General features: G+C 38.3%; 1 protein-coding gene across 1 annotated transcript in view; it reads left to right on the top strand.

Moving 5' to 3' along the window:
- NPAS3 (neuronal PAS domain protein 3) overlaps positions 1-20,232 on the top strand; it is a gene marked incomplete at its 3' end in the record, with an annotated part of 691,615 nt that overhangs the window by 540,287 nt on the left and 131,096 nt on the right. Inside the window, exon 9 of the mRNA XM_021715010.1 lies at positions 16,407-16,581. Coding sequence (XP_021570685.1) covers positions 16,407-16,581 — 175 coding nt within the window. The remainder of the gene's footprint in view (positions 1-16,406; positions 16,582-20,232) is intronic.

Raw genomic sequence — 20,232 nt, 5'->3', positions numbered from 1 at the left:
TTATACAAAGAAAATGAAATCAGTGTGTCAAAGAGATACCCCCCCCTTCCATGTTCATTGCAGCACTATTCACAATAACTATGGTATGGAATCAACCTAAGTGTTTATTAATGAATGAATGGATAAAGAAATACACACACACACACACACACACACACACACATACACACACAGTGAATTTCCCTTTATAAAGGGGATTCTGCCATTTGCTACAACGTGAATGATCCTGGAAGACATCATGCTAAATGAAAGATACCAGATACAGAAAGAAACATGCTGCATGATCTCACTTATATGAATTTGACTTATAAAACAAGTCAAATTCATAGAAACAGATTGCTCCCTACCCTTAATTATGCAAATTCATACAGACAAACTGACTTCTAGCCTTGACTGTGAGATTGTGGCAGGCCCCCTAAATTCTGGAACTCAGGTCTTCAGTCTGACATGCAGCCATGCAGCCCAGGGTCTCAGCGAAGAGAGAGGCAACATACAAGAAAGCCTTTTGAGATCATCAGTTTAATCAAACCAACAAATATTTATTGAGCACAGTGCTAGGTGTCTTGGGAACTATAAAGATGAATAAGACATCATTCCAGACATAAAGAAGCCTGAATTCTAGAGAAAGGTTTAATATAAGTACATAACTAGCTAAGTAGAAAGCGTTAAGTTCCTTAAGTTCCTGGAACAAGTAATTTCTGTTTCCTCTACAAGTATAATATTTTTGAGACTGGAGAGAAAAGAAGATGAAAATTGTTTAGAGAAAATTTTCACACATCACACATTAAACTGTTTTTAAGAAAGAAGAGAAGAGAAAGTGGTAGAAAGAGAGTCAGGGTCTATTTCATTGGTTTCCACAACTATCTCCCAAGATCCAGTTCTTGGTGACTCAACACTGCTCTGGCCACTCTTGGCAGAAATAGCCCCTACAGATTTATTTTTCACATAAAATTGTCCAACTACACAATCATTAATTATGCACATTACGTAAAAAATATAATAGTGTCACCCTTGCAGTGGGAGTGTATTACATCTCTGTCATCGAATAACATCTAGTTCAAGATGAGGGATGTCAGAGTCCCTGCAGAAGGTTTTAGAAACACCGACTTTTCCAACCAAATATTGCCCCTTACTCCAAGTGCACACTCCTCAAAACTCTTACAAGTCTTAGGTGTCGATCTTCTGGGATGCCAACCACACTCCTTTCCTGTGTCTCAGCCTGAAATGGCTGTGAGCCTCGTGTGAGCCCCCCACTGTTATTTCTCTCACCTTTAATGCTCTCGCTCTTGTATAAGTAGGCCAGTGTCTACCAATTGAGGGGAATTGTCTGTGTAATTAGAACATTTTACGGTGCTTCCTAACTCATTCTCCATCATCATAGGATCAGGGATTGTCTTTTCAAGGTAATGAGTTACAAACAGGGGAGACATAAAAGGTAGTGACTTACCCACCCTTATCCCAAGAATCAGTGGTAAAGATAAGGTAGCGGAGTAAGAAAAACAAAATTTTGCTTCATAGGCTAATGCTGAAGCCAGTAGTTTATATAGGTTCACCTTAACTTCGTTGGTCTTTCTGTTTCTGTCCTTTTCTTCTATTTTAAAAACTTTGCTTTCATACCATATACTCTAAGATACTGTGGTTCTTACTCTACTTGCTTTGTGAGCTACAGCTTTTGGAATGACCAAAAACAAGTAAAACATGTCAGTACAAAGCTTCTCTATTTACCCAGTGATAGGAGGGGGCCTCAGAAGTATGCTAGGGACTCCTTAGCCTGGAGCCCATAAGTAGGCACAGAGAATCTATAACTACCTCAAATTATCTGCAATATCAGAGAGCAGATGGGGATGGAAATAATACTCTTCATCCAAGATGCAAAGGATCTAGCCGGGGTGGTGGCACAAACCTGTAGTCCCAGCTACTTGGGAGGCTGAGGCAGGAGGATCGCCTGAGCCCAGGAATTGGAGGCTGCTGTGGTAAACTATGATTGTGTGACTGCCACTGCACTTCAACCTAAGTGATAGAGGGAGACCCTGACTCAAAAAAAAAGCAAAGGATCCATGATCCCTTTGGATCTAGAGCAGCTGTCTTTTGGTTCAACATGAGCCCCATCTTCATCCCCCACTTATTGTAGTTTATTCATATGCTTCTGCATGAAGTTCAAGTGGTTTTGAGTTACTAATGGCTATGCCATACTTTTGATTATAAGTCCCAGAAGATCTAATTCAACAGCCCACTCATGGGCTTCTCTTAATATAATAAGTAGGTAAGCATAATGGATACGCCATCATATTATTCTGGGATCACACACATGTAGCAAACCCTTCTGAATCAGCTCACTTCTCAATAAAATTGTAATGCTATTTATTCACTCACCAGCTCATTCATTCAACCAGTGAATATATAGGGAAAATTTACTATGCACCAAGGCTTCTAGCAGTGAATTAGGCAGAGATGGCATTTGTCCTCAAGAAGCTTACAGTCTAATGAATGAATATACAGTTACACTCATTGGATGACTCACCATATGCAAAATTTGCTTTGTTTGGCATATTGTATGCATTACCTCATTTAATTTTGACAAGAGGAGGGTAAATACCATTATTATCTTTTTAACTGAGAAAGTAGTAGAGTAACTTGTCCAAGGTGGGTAATGGTTTGGATCCCAGAACATTTGCCTCTAGAGTCTACACTCATGACCAATACTCCCTATCAGGAACATGTAAAATTACTGAAAACCTTCCAGAATATAGCTTATTTTGACTATGCAATTGGCCACAAAACTGAACCTGGCTATCCCAGATACCCAACCAAATGGTTTATTCCAAGAAGTGTACCTTATCTGTCTGGCTATCCTGGGAGGTACCTTTTTAAGTGTTTAGCAGGCAGAGCAGGAACTTGTCAGTCTCAAACATGGGACTTCATTTCTAAATGGCACAATTAAAATTAAAACAAAAGACTTAATAATAACTGTGGACAGCCAGCCAAAACCATTAGATAGTAAGGAAAGACTGGCTGTCAATTCTACTAATAGGTTACCAGAAACCATCCCTTCAACAATCTCCATTTAGTCTAAGGAAGGAAAAAAAAATGCTTTAGAGTGATAACGACTCGTTAGTGGCTTGAAATTGGGATTATGTGGCTTTGTTTTGTGTTTGTGCTTCTGCAGGCTTTTGGGACAGTATAATAGAAGCTGAGATAATCAAAAGGGTAGCCAATGGTAGAAACAAAAGAAATTCCCCAGTAAAAGAACCGAGTGGATTCCACTAAAAAAAAAACCCTCAGCATTTTGCATGGGGAGACACAAACAACCCAGCATCTCATCTCCCAGGACCATGTTCTTGAGGTTACGAGAGGATTTGGTTGTTCCCCATGGAAGAAATGGATAGGTAAAGTATATGCAAATTATGAGAGAAATAGACTTTCTGGCCTGGAGTCTAGGAGGAAAAAATGTTAAAGTAAAAAGCAAGAAATAAATACCTGGGTGCTAATAAAAATGGACAGCGTTTGCCCATTGCCTCAGTGATGCCAAATGCATGAGCTAAGAAAACACGCTGTGTTCTGATGAAGTCCTTGATCCTCATTAAACAGAATGGGTATGAGCTAATAGTTTCTAACAACTAAGTCTGCCAGGTCCAAGTCATCTCCATCAGTTCGTTCTCCAGCTTTTATTTCTCATAACTCAATCCTAAACCCTGAACCTGTTACCCCTGAGGCTTCCATGTTCTTCTATGGATAAAGAAAGAGCTGCGGTTGATTCTTCATAAAAGTTACTCGTGAATCCTTGAGTCACCCTTGTTGATTGCTTTTTGTGTTTTGGTATTCCTCTTGGTATGGGCAACATGAAGCTTTCCATTTGCAAAAGGATTTAATCAACAGTAAATGTTTTGAATCAGATTAAAAACACAAATACCTTAAGAGCTATGTATTTATTCTGTCCTGCTAGATGCAGTCATTTTTATCTTATTTCTGAAGGGCAGCGCAAAGCCATAGATGCTCTAATGAATTCCTTTCAACAGGCAGGTACATTGGTGGTTAATAGTAATGAATGTTTATCTTAAAAGATCCTGGGTTCTTCTTTAGAATTCTCCCTCTTCTCCTTGACACATCAAAAATGGGAAATCATCTCTGAGACTGTTTTATTTGCCGGTGTTTTAGGGACATCACATTTACATACTCTCAAAGGCAATCAATATAAGCAAACCCAGGTCTTCCAAGAGTCCTTAATTATACGTCTAAGAATGCATATGTATTCACATGTAATACTTGTGTTTTTTCAGTGTTCCCCTCACCCTTTTTAACTGACATGTGTTAAGACTCCTTGAAAGCAAAGAGTAAAATCAAGAGTGTAACAGAAAAATACACGATGAGTTGTTAAATGTGATGGCAAAATAAAAAAAAAAATTTAAAGCTTCAGTCAGTATGATCAGTAAAAGAAGAAAAAAAAAAGACAGCCGGCAAACTGTCTATCATGTGATGAAATTTGACAGTAGGGATTATGGCTTTGATGGACCAGAACAGCTAATAGAAGAAGCTGACATTTTTGAAACCCTGCTAATTAAGGGTTCCTTCCTTAATATTAAAATAAAGTCTTTGTCTGGGTTTTATGGTTGGAGAATCAGGTGTTTTCATTAATATATGCCAGTCAGTCTTAATAAGCTTGGAGGGCAGAGGAAGTTATTATTGAGTGACCTTCTACAAAATAAGCATGTTGCTAAGGGCTCTAACCCTGCCCCGTTCAGACTGATGAATCTCATTTCCAATGCAAAAGCTTCACAAGAAATCCAAGTATTCTCTGTGCAATCACAGAAAATAATCCTTGTGTCTCTTGTAATGTCCAGAATTGCCACTTACTACACTACTACTGTACAATGAATATTACAATACATATTATTTTTCTACCACAATTGTCTACATTTCTGAATTGCCCAGAATAGGAAAACTTATTGTGAAGACACTTGTATTGAAAAGTCAGCTCATTTTAATACTTTTCAAATAGTCATCTACTCTGTTCATGAATTATAATGCTCAGAATACATCTGACAATACTGGCTTTGAAAAGGAGATATGTCTATATTATTACATATTCATTTTCAAATAGATTTCAAACAGATTTTAAACCATTCATTGAAATTCATTGAAATGATAAATTCACAGTTGGATTTTGATTGACTCTTAATCCAATTTTACTTTTGATAAGTTTTCACCCCTCTCTTCGAGCCCACTCCCAACCTTTCTCAACCAACGTATTTTTGCTCTTCTCTTGGTTTTTAAAGCAAAACTGAAGGAGTATGGTAAAACTGGGAGGTTTTGATAACCACATATAAGGCTTGTCAAAATGAATTGGTAAATTTAATTAAAATAAGAGAGTACCACTCTGTAGATGAGTTATCTGGCTAATTTCCAGCGTACCAATGCTTCTCTTATGGAAGCAGTATTTATGGTAGCTGGCTAGAACAAAACTTTTTGAAAGAGTATGTCAGTTACTAAGTCATACCACCATCTCTAGATGTGCAGAAAGACAAGGTATCTGGTGTTTAGATAGTAGATCACTCATGTTGAGTTTTCATGGTTGCCCAGTTAAAAGCGTTATTGAAGTGTTCCTCTTCTTGAGTGCTTTCTGCCTGTGCTAGGGCTAAAAGCTGGGTAGCACCACTATTGCCAGACTCATGATCAAGCAAAACGACAACAAACCTACAATCTTTCTGAAGAAGGAAAATTTTAGTTTAAAAATTCCAAAGGCCAAGCATGGTAGTTTATGCCTGTAATCCCAGCACTTTGGGAGGCTGAGGTGGGAGAATCACTTGAGGTCAGGAGTTCAAGGCTAGCCTAGGCAACATAGTGAGATCTCATCTCTACAAAAAAATCAAAAAATTAACCAGGCATGGTGGCATATGTCTGTAGTCCTAGCTATTTGGGAAGTTGGGGCAGGAGGATTGCTTGATCCCAGGTATCTGAGCTGTGGTGAGCCATGATCACACCACTGCACTCCAGCCTGGGTGACAGAGAGAGACCCTTCCTCTTAAAAACTAAAATAAAAATTTCAAAGTGCACCACGGGTTTTGTGCTCACCTTTTGGGAAAAAGATCATCCATCTTAAACTGAATTAATTTGCGTGTGGCAGATACGGGAACAAAGAAGAGGAGAATCTTGGGTCTAGGGCTTAACTACAGAGGACAAGAAGTTGGTTCAAAGTGTGACAATTATCTAGGCCTAATTTGTAGCACCACTATTGCCAGACTCATGATCAAGCAAAAGGCCTACCATGAGACCCTTGTCTTTGAAATACAGACTTGAAAAGAAAAATGAGATATGACATTTCCTATAAGAGATTATTTGAACCTATTTTTCAGCATTTTATAAGAAGGGAAAAGAAGGCTAATGAACAGTAGCGCAGATCCATCTCTTTAGGGTCAAAATCAATCACATGGTATTTATTGAGCTTAATGCTTTCCTAACACCTGGGATTTATCCAAGAATGGTGTGTGGCACACGACCCTGCTTTTACACTAGTGTGGTTACAACGCTATTGTGTCTTAGATTGCTCTCATCTTTTTATCCAAGCCACCTGTCTTTTTACATTCTCTTCTCTGTGGAGAGTCAGAATGGCAGTCGCTGTCTCAGATATGTGTGGTTCACAACAACCTCTGGACACATCTATACCATCCATCATCTATACCAGTGCTATTCAGTGTGGATCATAGATTAACAGGATCAGCATCACCCAGGACTTTCCTAAACATGCAGAATCTTGGGCCCTACCCTAGATCTACAGAGCCAAACTCTGGGAGCCCATGACTCTGTATTTTAAGGAAATCTCCAAGAGATATGGAGGAATTTAAGAGTCAGTGATCTACAACGCTCATGTCCCAAATTACTCATATATTACATTGTGCTATTATATGTTTTGGTCATATCATTTGACTTCGTATTTGTTTTCCTTCTCTTTCCCAAGTGGATTCTAAGCTCCTTGGGGCAGGTGCTACATTTTAATGTTTCTTTGTATTCTCGTAATTCCAAATACAATGCCTTGCAGAAAGTGGATATTTAATTGACCGATTAGATCTACCAGTTAAGTTTTTTATTCTAAAGATATTCTTATATTTATATTACATTTTATTATCTTACTCATCTTTCCTTTCATGTCATTGTCATGCCATAATAGTTCATGTTCTTACTCCAGGGAGCCTTGGCTCTAAAGCATCACTGTCCAATAGAAACATACTGCAAACCACACATGCAATTTTAAATTTTCCTAGAAACCACATTTTAAAAAGAAAAAAAAAATGAAATTAATTTTAATAATTTAGTTTTACTCGATCTCACATATCCAAAGTATTTTAACATGTAATCAATATAAAATAAAGATGATTTACATTCTTTTCATTTGTGTGCAAAGTCCTTAAAATCTGGTGTTATTTTACACTTGCAGCAAATTATAATTCGTCCCAAGTGCTCAGTAGCTCAGGTGTGACTATTCAGCACCTGAGCTATTGAGTACCTTGGGTGGCACAGCTCTCCAGAATGTGAAGACCCAAAAAACCTGGAATTTATTGATAAAAAATTGTGTATTTATTCTTACATGTTTAAACTTCAGTCACCTTCAAAGGACTCTCTGTTTGATGCAGTACACTATGGAGACACTTTTTCCACTGCTCAAAACGGTTTTTACACTCATCAGTTTTGAGACCTTTTAGTGCTTCTACCATTTTTTGTTTCACCTCATCCACATTGGCAAAATATTTCCCTTTGAGGACTTTTTTCATCTGGGGAAACAAAAAGTCACTCGGGGTGAGATCAGGTGAATAGGGAGAGTGAGGCTTGGGGGTCATGCCATCTTGGGTCAAAAACTGCTGAACACTCAGAGCGATGTGAGCAGGTTGTTCGTGTAAAACACCCATCATGAAATGGGCAAACATGTTGAAAGAATCTCAAAGAAAAATTCACTGAAGCCAAAGGCAGCCTCTCATAACGCTAGCTGGTACACAGATGTTGGTGGGTTCCTAGAATACTTACCTAGCGAGGAAGCCTGAACTACAAGGCAGACTGCCCTCCAACAACTCTGGTGTCTTTTTTTGGTCCCCCCTCATATTCTAGAACATGATCTTATCTTTGTTAAATCTTTCTAGTTTTGCTAATCTTGAGAATATCCTCTGGAATATTCACTGATAAACAGCAGGGCTGTCTAAAACCCCTGAAATAAAATGCCAAATACAGGTGTGATTAGAGCATTTTTCTGGTGGGACATAACATAGAACTTACAGGTTCTCAAAAGAGTTTGCTTCCCCATCACCACTATACTCCCCCCAAAGTATCTTAAGGTACGCAAGTACTACTTTTAGCCTCTGGAATGACTCATTTCTTTCTACCAATTTTCTCCACTTACCAGTTCTAATTACACTCTCTATTGTAACAAGACTAACTCAGTCTGTTATTAAACAGTGGTGAATTTAACTTATTCCTTTAAAATAGCACCTAGAGAGTGCTCAGGGTATTGACTTGCTTCATAGAAAATAACCTCAAATACTACCACAATTTGTGGTTACAATAGCCAAAATAAAATAGCAGTTTATAAGGTCTTTTTCTTATGGGAATTCACTAGAAATAAATTATACACCATAGCCATGGTACCCACATAGCATTCAGGAGGTTCCCAAGATTTGCTTAAACATACCAACAGGGAAGGTTCTGGAAGGGCCAGTAAGTGGTCGTGGCATGGATAATTTGATTCCTCCTTATTCTCTTCATTGGATTAATTCCCAAATTAATTACTTGGTAGGGGCTAACCCACCCACTTTCTACAGTGGCTAAAATATTTTAGTATACTTTGTTGTTTTCTAAAATTAGACTTCTAAAGACCTCTCACAGTGACATGGAGAAGGAGAGTCCATTCTTTTAAATACAGCAGCTATGGCATTATCAATATACTCCAATCCGGTAAAATAAGATGTCAGTTAAGCAGGATCCTCCTTTTGTTTTGCTTTCTCTTAAATGTGAAAACTTCTTGAGGTGTAGAGACAAATTACCTTTGTCCAGCCCTTCTGGTTTGCTGGTTTTTGTATTTCTCTCAACTATGTCGCTTTAACACTGCGCCTTAAGAGCTGATATTCCTGATTCTTCATCACCCCTTTAAAAGCAATCAACAGGAATGATTAACTATGTTGTCTGTGTACATTTTGTTATCTGTTGTTATTATTTGTGGATGTGATTCTTGTTGGTGTGTATTAAGCATATCCAAAGTTTTAATCATGTCCACCATATTGTTTTATTGTGACTAGAATAAAATAAAATCACCCTGGGTAACTTTCAAAAAACAAATGAAAAGTTATTTCCATAATTATGTTTTCCCTAACCCAGTTACCTCTCTTGAAAAGAAAAGGGCTGTTTAGAATCAGAGAAAGATTTAAATTACAATCTTAACTTACATGCATTTCCCACTATTTCTTGTTCACATGATCAAAACAAAAAAAATTGAGATATATTGATACAGAAGTCTGGGTGTGCATAACATGCATCTCAATGTGTATCCAGATTTAAATGACAAATACTGAACCATGTAAAATTTGAGAATAATGGATTAACTATGCCAATATCAAGTATTTTATGTTGATTGGTCTCCTGACCACCAAGGTAATGAAGAAGCTTTGAAAGTGATATCTTACTATTCGTTTGATCTTCAGAAAAAAAGAGACCGACTTCAGTTACTTTTAAGATTGTTAATATTTCCTTCTTGGCATCATTTCACTTTTTACTGTGATATAACCTCCAACAGCATCCTTTTCCTCCACAGCTTTGTGATAAATACTAAAAAGTTGGCCTTTCCTGCCCCACAGACACTTTAAAACTTCAAAACTATAGGAACCTTGTAAAACAAGGTTTTAAAGTTTCTTGACTTAGCCACTTTCACAAATCCCTAGGCTCATTCCTGTGATGTCATGTCCCCTCAATATTAAGGCATTTTCTAGGTTCTTTTAACTGGTATCTCTTAATGAAAGGAAGAGGATATTGGCATATCAATACTATTCTAAAACCACTGCTTCCGTTACATGATGGAGTTAAACCTGAACCAAGATTACAAGAAAATATGAAATACAGCATAAAATAGAGTGTATGGATCTATTTATACACAATCTAATTCTATAAGTATTAAACATACTCAAATGGAGTCTGAGTTTTTAGAATGACCCATTTAACATGTTTGAATATTTAGCAATCAGTGTTAATTACTATCTGATGCATTCACCTATAGAGTGATGGTCTAAAAGCAGACATACTATTCCAAATAACTGTGTCCGTGTTTGAATCAGTATCTGCATTGTGTTTCTTTATTTCCTCTTTCACTCCATTTCTCCAACAGTCTGGTTTTTTGTTTGTTTGGTTGGTTGGTTTTTGTTTTTCCTTTTTCTTTCCTGAGAACTAGACAATCCACCAGAATTATCTTCTAGCACTTCTTAATCAAGTTCAGAACTGGTTATGCAGTATCTCTTTGGATGTTGTTGCAATTCTCAAGTCAGGCACCCCAGGGGTTATAGAAAAGTATATTTAAAAAAAAAAAATATATATATATATACTTCACTGATTCCCACAGGAGTCAAAGTGTTTATTTCTGAAGATAAAATAAACACACGATGTGGTATCTTTTAGCTAAAATTCTTCAAAGGGAAGAGTCTGTTAACATATCTGTAAAGAGCGAGTGGATTCGTCTTCTTATTTGATGACACTGGAAGGATTTTCATTCTACCTCATCGTTCTGATATAGAACCTTTCTTTCTTCTTGTTCTACTAATTTATACACGTATTTCTGTAACAGACCCAATGCTTTTATGCGTTTTTCTTCAGATAAGTCAGCAAATACATAGAATGAGACAGAGCAGTAAAGAACATCAAGTTTCTGTCAAAACAGTTCATAAATATTCAGTAGAGTTCTGCAATATGTAGGAAGTTATGAAGATGGCATTAAGATACCAGTAAATCCAAAGAAAACCTATGCTAATCAAGCTATCATATCTTATTATATTTTATTCTCTTATCACTTTATTATCCTTCAATATAAATGTGACACCCCCCCCCCCAAAGAAAAAAAAAAACCTACAAATCCTAACCTGCTTTGGTGAGATAGAATTTCTGCCTTATCCTGGGTCAGGATTTTCTAACCAGGATGTCTGGGTCTCTGGGTAGATCTGAAAGGCCAACCTGGGAGTTCGATTTCCATTTCCAAGCCACTTACCACCAACAAAGTCCTCTCTCAAGAATGACCTTCTATTCAGATATTGCTGGCATCTCCTATGGGAATGGGTCCTGGATGCAAAAGGGCTTACCCAAGAGCCCCTCCCATCCTCTCGGTAAACCTCAAAGTCCTCAAAAATGTTTAAAAACCAGTATCTTCCAACAGACTTAGGACATTCTACCCTAAATGATAGGTTTTGAATGACCCTTTTTGTGTGACAAAAATCAATTGTATTGTTCCTGAGATGAAGTATTTTTGAAGAAAGAAATATCTTGAAAATAGGTTTATGATCTTTCTTTACAGAAGTATCTCTTACGTTGTCCAATATGGAGATGACTTACAAGATCACTGCCTGGGCTCCGCATTTGTACCAAACCCCTTCAATCAAAGAAGCACTGAATTCAACGAGTTGCACTGTTCCTACATCACTGTAGTTAAAAAGTATTGCTCACTCCAGGGGGCCAAGCAAAGGCTATTGACATGCTTGCTTGATGTAAGAAAAGACAAATTAGTCCCCCATCCTATCTACCAGCAGGGTACAATGACCTGACATGGAAAAGTCATCTCAAACCACTGTGTAATGTATTTACATTTTTTTTCCAGGAAACTTCAGAGTTACCAGATCAACAGTGTCTAGTGTGCAAATTACATGCAAGCTAACAGAATGTAAAATAAATTTGAGGAAGGCTATGTGGTTTAGCTTGACTGTAGGCTATGCCAGATGGCACTAGTACTGTGGCTTGTTCTGGAGGAATCTATGGTCACACTGAGTGGAGCAAGCCAGGGAGAAAAGGAGTTTAAATGAAATGCTGTTTCTGGATGCAACTGTTTACTACTCATTGCCTACCTCAGCTATTTTATAATAAATACACTAAACAACTTAAGCGAGTAAATTCTCTTTGAGACTCATTCTCCTGGAGTAAAGTTGGATCGAGTAGGTGAGGTTGGAAACCATCATACTCCCTTCTCCTTCTACTAGAGAAACATTTAGACATCTCGTGGGTCTGCTTTCTTGAGTTTAATACAGAACATGGCATTTCTTAAAAAATCACTATATAGAGTGACTGAGTTTACTATAAAATGAAATCTTGCATTTGCCTTGGAATGTAATTTGTACTAATCAGAAGAAACATACAATTAGGAGGAAAAGTTCTACCTTTCCATTATGTGGATCATAATTAAGGATTGAAAATAAGACTAATAATATAAAATATAATTTCTCTAAATTTCTACTGTTGGTGATTTGAAGGGATATTTACTACATGATAATTCTGTGAGACTATGTTACAATTCAGATAATGAGGACACAGGGATATGAAAGTTGAAAACTAACCAGCTAAACACAGATTTGCCATAGATTGAAAACGAAAGCAGTTATGAAATATGGTCACTATTCTCTTAAAGAGTCTCTTATAACCTACCCTTTCCTAGCATACTGGAAATGAGTATATTGTGATGCTATACTATAATTCATTTTACAGAGTAAATAATGTTGTAAAATTATGCCATTAATGACATAAAAGAACCAACTTAAACTTGTCTAAATCAACCAAAGATAAAGCAAACGATTTTCAGCCTAAATACCCATCCTTTATTCATTCAACAAACATTTGAACATTTGAATTCTAATATAAGAAAGACACTTGTCCTAATTCTCGGTGGGTGAAAGTTTTGAAAAAGTTAGTAACCGGGGATTTGAAGGTACCTCATTAGCATTGGATAGGAGCTCTATGTTTATTTTTCCTACTTGAAGCTAACATGAAGTAATGTCTGTTCATCAAGCAAAAAAAAAAAAAAATTCCCCGTCTTGGTTTCTGTGGTCTATTTTGAGGCACTGAATATAGTGGCAGGAAACATGAGTTTGAGCCTGTCTTACTTAGTGAATCTTCATGAGACAGAAAAAAAAAAATCAGATGAGGGTTTAGTGGGAAAAGTGGCGGACTGAGAGTTAGACAGTTGGGCTCACAGCCCTGCTTCGACCACTAAACTACCGGATAAACTTGAAAAAGCATTTTAACTTCTCGGAAGAGTAGAGCTTTTACCTGTTAAACAAGGGGACATTAATGAATGATTTTTAAGGTCTCTTCTAGCTCTAAAATTTAATTAAGTGAAATGAAAGCAGTATGAGAACTGTTGAAAGTGTTAGATAAATGTAAGATATGATGATAATGATGACAATGGTGTTGACTTGAGGCGCATATATAAGTAGACCTTTGTCTACACCCACATCGGTTTTGGCTTAGTACACCTCCTTGCATGTCCTCTTTTGGCCAAAGTGTCTAATGGCAAAGCATCCCCCAGGGGTTTGGCAGGGTACTTGCCCTCAGCCGCCTCTTTTCATGGTTTCAATATTCTCTCCTGGATTAAAGTAAGACCAAAGCATAGAGAGGCTCAGAGGTCCTCTGTTTAGCCTCTGTGACTGCAAACGCTGCTACCTGAGAGGTGGTAGGTCAAGTGGACTTTGAACCAAATTCTGTGTCCACCATTGACCTTTTTCAGTATTCAGCTTCTTCTGTAAAACGGGCATGATCATACCAATTCAGAAGATTCATATAAGGATTAATCAAAGCAAAGTACAGAAATTATTGTTGTAGTTAAGGCTCAGAGCATGTGTCACCCCCTCCTGATCACAGTGATGTCCTAAAACAAGGATACAAATTTACATAAGAAGATACACTTCTGGGTGTCCTCTATTCTTATCCACCAAACAGCAACAACAGCAAGGCATTTTGTGCCACTTTCTTACCAATTGATTTCCTCGTCATGGTTTCATTGCATTTTCAAAATTAGGCTGAGAGGCAGATAAAGCAAGTCATGTTTGCATCCCAACTCTCAGGATCACAGCCCTGCGCCGTTCCCAAGGAGCTACACTCCAGGGGTACCATTCATGTGGAATACAATGTGAGTGGTGCCCTCAGGGTCTTGCAGAGTAGCAATGCTGTCAGAAACCGAAGCCCAGGGAGGTAAAATTAATTGCCCAAGGTCATACAACTGAGTAAAAGACTCTAACCTCAAAGCCGAGTAGTCTTTATGTGAATCCCATGAATCTTGGTGGGGAATCCCATGAGGCCCCTGGAGGAGAAAGTCCTCATCATGCCATAATGCCATCCGGCACACTGTAACTCCATCTTGTTCCGCATGTGCCACACCCAGGACAAGGAAGGAAGGTGCCTGCGCATCCAGGCAAATCAGGTTATGGAGAGAATTGTCTATTCCTCCTCTCTGTAAGACTGGCTTACATGAGATTTTCAATAACCAGCACCCCTAAAAACTCCACTTTATCTCCCACTTGTGTTGTCATCTAAGCACAATCTGTAGTCTGTGCCAAAAGGCACATTCAAGTATTAAAGGAAAAAATCAGGTTGAGAAAAGTGACAGAAATATTTATTAAAGTACTACAATTGGACTCTATGCAAAATGAGAGCGCCTTCCTCATATTCACTAATCTCCAAACAAAATAACCATCAAGAAATATTAAAACACACATTTTATTAGTTTCATTTAATTTCTTAATTGCTCAAAGTCAGTTTACCCATTTATTACTGTGTGAAGTGCTTAGAGGCAAGGCACACATTAAAGGGATTATTTCCATGTAATCCCCCCCTCCCAGAGGGTAGGAGCTGATCACTGTGAATCCCGAATTACTCTGTGTAACAATACCAAATGGAGGAAATAGGGATTGTAAAATGATATAGGCAGCAGTTGGGTAGTACCGCAGGAGAGTGTAATTTAATAGCAAGAGAAAAGTTCCTCATTTTCAGTAAAAGTTATGCGAGCCTTTTTCAAGAATAGCTAGTAACCAAACTGAATTAGCCCCCTATTTTTCTGGCTATATCTGTGTTAATTGATAGGTGTTAAAGATCTGTAGCCTGTGAAGATGTTAATCAGATGGAGTCTGGAAGTAGTTGTGATCATTTTACTAGGACCTGGAGTTCCGGGGATAGTCATTGCTCTAAGTATTACACTCTCGGTGATAGTTTGCCCACTGCCAGTCATCCTTCTTGGCAGTAAAGAGTGCAGGCACTCAGGTGGAATTTGGAGGGAAATGTGGTAGGAAGGAGTTCTAGGTAAATATCCACCAAGAAGCTTGTGACAGTTGAAGTTCTGGCAGCTTCCATGGTATGTCATAGCTGGCCTGAGACCATTATGCTCCAGGGGACCGGGAAATCCATTAGTGACCTGGGAAAAAGCTTTTGCTTGTCCTATTACTGACTCATCTCTCCCTGTTATATGTTAGGAGCATTACTGCTACTCTTTGGAGATAAAAGTTAGAGCATTAGAGGCATACAGAGGTAAGGCCAATCCTTACCAGCAACTTCTGCCCCCTCCGTCAGCGCACGACCCTGACATGGGCATGCCTGGCGGCCATGACATAAACAAGACCTTCATTTCAGGTTGAAACCTTTCCAATATTTGGTATTCATTCACTACCTTTCGAGTCAGCCTAATTTAAAGAGCACACAAAACAAAACACTTTTTAAAAATCCCTCAAGGAAATGTGTTCCATGTATCTTATTAGATTGAAGGCAAAACAAGCTGATACCAGCAGAAAAAAAAAATGGCTGCTTCAGACCCCAGCTGACCTCTTTTGTATGGAAAATCCTCCATATGATTACAGAGCTAATGAGCAATATTTAATGAAAACATTATGCCTTTGCATATATTCGTAAGCAGCTCTTGTTACATTTAAATCTACTTAGAAATAAGAAGATGTGTATAAAAACACATCTTGGACATCTGTGTTTTTTAAGGAAAATACTTGTTTGCTCTCTCTGGCTATTTCTATACAAAGCCCAAACTATTCAATAAGAAAACTGTAGAATTCAGCCAATCATCTGGTTGACACCAAACATGCAAGTATTTGATGATGCGTGGAAAAATAGCTGAACCCAAAGGTAGGCTCATCCACATTTCACAGAAGGTTTCAGCTTTATGCAAATAACAGTGCATGAGGAAAAAAACGGGGCTAAACAATTACTAAGTAAATGCATGTGAGAAAAAAAATCTTTCACTTTCAACTTCAAGACTCCTTAAGTATTTGAAGATGAGGACTTAGAACCAGGAATGTTTCTGGGGCCTGAATGTGTCTTCTTTTCTGCTCAGAATCTGAATCACTGTGGTGCTGAATTTGAAAATGGAAAAACTTGACACCTTTCTCTTCCACTCTTTCTTCCCCCTCTAGGTGGAGCTGACAGGCAGCAGCGTCTTTGACTATGTACACCCGGGAGACCACGTGGAGATGGCAGAGCAGCTGGGCATGAAGCTCCCGCCCGGGCGGGGTCTCCTCTCCCAGGGCACCGCTGAGGACGGAGCCAGCTCAGCATCTTCCTCCTCTCAGTCGGAGACCCCCGAGCCAGGTGGGAATTGCAAACCCAACGTGTGGGTTGGTGGGCAGGACCTTTGCCAAATGAGTGTGCTCAAGGTACCCATGTGAAGAGACTATAAATAGGTCTAAGGGTATTTAACAATTCCATGCAGCTTTCAGTCCCATGCAGTAATTAAATAAGGAAGAGATTTGAAAATAAGGAGACATTTTAATAAGTATAATCCAGAGATCTAATTTCAGTTGAACAATGCATATGGAAGGTACTAGTTCCTTTGGTTTCTCTTTCAAATTACTGGGGGGAAAGCTTTCGATTTGAAACACCCTCCTCATTTTATTGTTACCATGGCTAAATGTAATGCATTTATTTATTATTCAGCAAAATCTTTGGCAGAGGCATTTTGAATATTAGCTTGTGGAGAATTAAAAGTATTAGATACTTGTAGAAATCTTGGTTTCTCTATTTCTTTTTTTTTTTCCCTTAAGCATCAGAAGGTACTTGAAAGATGTGAACAGATAAATTAAGGCTAAAAGAAAACAGAAATGGCTACATTTTAAACTGCCTTTCTACCCTCAGTATTTAATTAGATCAATTGTATAGAGGAATGAACAGAGGTGACATTCCTCATTGGGATTCCTTCCAGGACTCTTATAGACTTTGCATTCAGAATGTTCCCATTTTCATTGTGTTGTACTGATGATAATTTAAGTATTAGGGGAAAATCCATTTATAAATTAAACAAAATGACTTGATATCCATCAGTCCCCTAGTTCATCAAGCTGTTCAAACACGGGGAAGATTGGCTGGTCGGCCTGGGTCTTCCGAGAGCGCTGGTAATTAGATCTGCGAAGGATTTATTCTTTGCTGATTGGGGCTTTAAATTAATTGAAGTTCCACATTTGTGGTTTTGTCCTTTTTGTACTTTTTTAGAGGAGATATTTCATATTCTTGTGTGGTGGAGTGCTTGGCCAAGCAGCAGTGGTTTAAATGTTAATTTTTCTCATGAGAAGTTTAAGATTTTTAATGAATCAAGGCCTGATTTGAAGTGCAAAGTTTTATTTGCTTACTTGGGAAATTATTTTTGTACTCTTCAAAGATGCTTGTACTTTACTTGATCTGTTGTTTTAAAACAGATTCACAATACAAAAGCATTTTATTAGAGAGAAGACTAGAAAAACCTATCTGAAGATTAATATTAAAATAATTCAACATACTTCCAAGGAAATAATTTGGCCTGCCTAGAAATAATCACATTATTTTTGTTCACACAGAAGGGAAAAACCTATTTAAGTCTTGGAAGTATTTTTTTTTTTTTTTTTTTTGAGTGGAAGTCTCACTCTGTCACCCAGACTGGAGTGCAGTGGCCGCTTCCGGCCACCGCAGCCTCGACCTGCTGGGCTCTGGCGATCCTTCCGCCTCAGCCTTCCAGGTAGCTGGAATTACAGGCATGCGCTACCACGCCCGGCTGATTTTTTGATTTATTATAGAGATGAGGTCTCGCTGCCCAGGCGGGTCTCGAACCCGCGGGCTCAGGCAATCCACTCACCTCAGCCTCCCAAAGGCGCGGGATTACAGGCTGAGCCACCGAGCCCGGCCTTGGAAGTATTTTAATGCCATCTAGAACCAATCCATATTTCCTCCTTGAAGTTAACTATGGTTCTTGTACATTCATCATTCTGTAGCATTGGTGATCATCCTTCTCCAATGGGCCCCACACGAGAAGAGAGAATATTTAAGACTATTCTTTACCCTTTAAAAAGGAAAATAATTTTGTTCAGGGGAGATGTCATATTCTTACACCATAGCTCACTGACTTTACTGACTAGATATGTCAGTGAGATAATTGGAACTGTTTTTAGTCAATAGGATGTTCATATCTGGGCATATTTGAGAAGCAGCACGTGAAAATAGTTTTCTACTTTTTTATCCTGAAGTTGGATTGGAGAAACTCAATTCCTCATGACTCAAATATGCAATGTGAAAGAATTTAAGTTTATATAAGCCTTTGTGTGAAGTAAGGTCTTGGAAAAGTGAATTTTGTTTCCTTGATCACAAACTTGCAAGTTTAAAGGAGCTTCACGTTCCTTTAATCCAGCCTCCAACATATGCAGCCAACCCTCTTCAGCAAAACCAACAGGTAATCTTTCCAATCTTCACTAGATCCTGCCCCTGACAGGCAGCTCATGAACTTGCAAGGCTGCCCTCTCCATTGTTGAGCCCTTCTAATAGACAGTCATTCCTGATATGGAGCCAAAGTCTACTTTGCTGCACCTTCCCCCTGCTGATCCAAGGTCTGCCCTCTGGGACTACATTTCAGATTTACCTCTTCTTTCCTATCATAGCTTCTCAAATATGTGAAGTCGCATACATCAAATCCTTCCTTCCTGCCACCATTCTTCTCCTTTAAGTCAAATAGCACTGATTTAACAACCATTATTCAATGGACTATTCCTAAGAGTCTCACCACCCTAGTCATCTACCCTGGCTGTGCTTCAGTTTGTTGGTGACCCTCTAAAATTATAGTTCAGAGAATTGAGCACAGCAGACCCTCTAGATGCACAAAACAGAGGGACTGTTACTTTTCTCAGTATGGGCTATTATACTTCTGTTAATGCAGCCTAAGGTTCAGTTGGGTCTTCTCAGAAGCCAGAACACCCTGTCAATTCATATTGAGCTTGGTGTCTCCCAAAAGTCATATTGAGGGTGAGACTTTGGAAGAAAAAAAAAATCCACAGCCTGTAAACCAGTTCTGCTATGGTATCCTAGGCTAGAGTCAGGATAAAACAGCAAACCCAAATCTTTTAATATAAAAACGTCGATAAACCCCATGCCTTCTATGAAGTCCTAGCATGCATAAAACAACTCTAGGTAGTTCTAGATGGAACTCAGTTCTCATCTATTATCAATTCTGGATAATAGGAAAATATGTATCTCCTTCAACTGTTTCCATTCTTCTCCACCTTAAAGTTACTCTACTGTTTAACAATGAAGTGTGATCGAAAGACACTCTGAATTTACTTGGGTTTCCTTCCCTTGCCTTCACCAGCCTTCCTTTAGCCATTCTAACCAGAAAGATTGAAATCTCTGCTTTGCACATCACTTAACCACTTGGGCTCGTTAGCTACACTCACAGAAGAGGCTTTGTTGGTGACTGTGGCTCTCACCAGTAGAGAACACTAAGCCACCTTAGCCTTAAAAGTCTGTTGTGTTGGTTATTTTCAGTCTTTGGTTTTAAAAAGCAATTAGATTGCTCAAATACTGAAAAGCAGCATAGGGTGCTACCTTGAACAAAATATCTTCACTAATGCAGATGATCGCTCCAAGGGAATTATTTTAAAAGTTCATGTCAGGCACTACATCCCAAAGCTGCTTATGTTTCTTAAAAGCTGAAAGAATTTTTAACAAGATTTCCTAATTCTTAATAACATGAAGGAACATTTTGAAGACTGTTGTTCATTGCATTATAATCTCTTAAACTCTGATAAAACACAGATTCTTTTTTTAAATAGGGTGTAATTTAGTTGGAAAAGGGATATCAATATATGGTTATTATGAAAATAAAAGGGACTAGTAGGTATGGAATTTTTCAGAAGCCCTGATGTGTTCAGTGTAGCATTACTAAATGACTGAAATCTAAATAACATTTGGCATTATAATAAAAAGAAATAAGTGACTAAACCAGTC

This window comes from Carlito syrichta, unplaced genomic scaffold, assembly GCF_000164805.1.
Source record: "Carlito syrichta isolate Samal-C Ts95f unplaced genomic scaffold, Tarsius_syrichta-2.0.1 Scaffold306534, whole genome shotgun sequence".
Taxonomy (NCBI): Eukaryota; Metazoa; Chordata; class Mammalia; order Primates; family Tarsiidae; genus Carlito; species Carlito syrichta.
The sequence above is the reverse complement of the archived record's forward strand: the minus strand, read 5'-3'. Positions and strand labels throughout refer to the sequence as shown.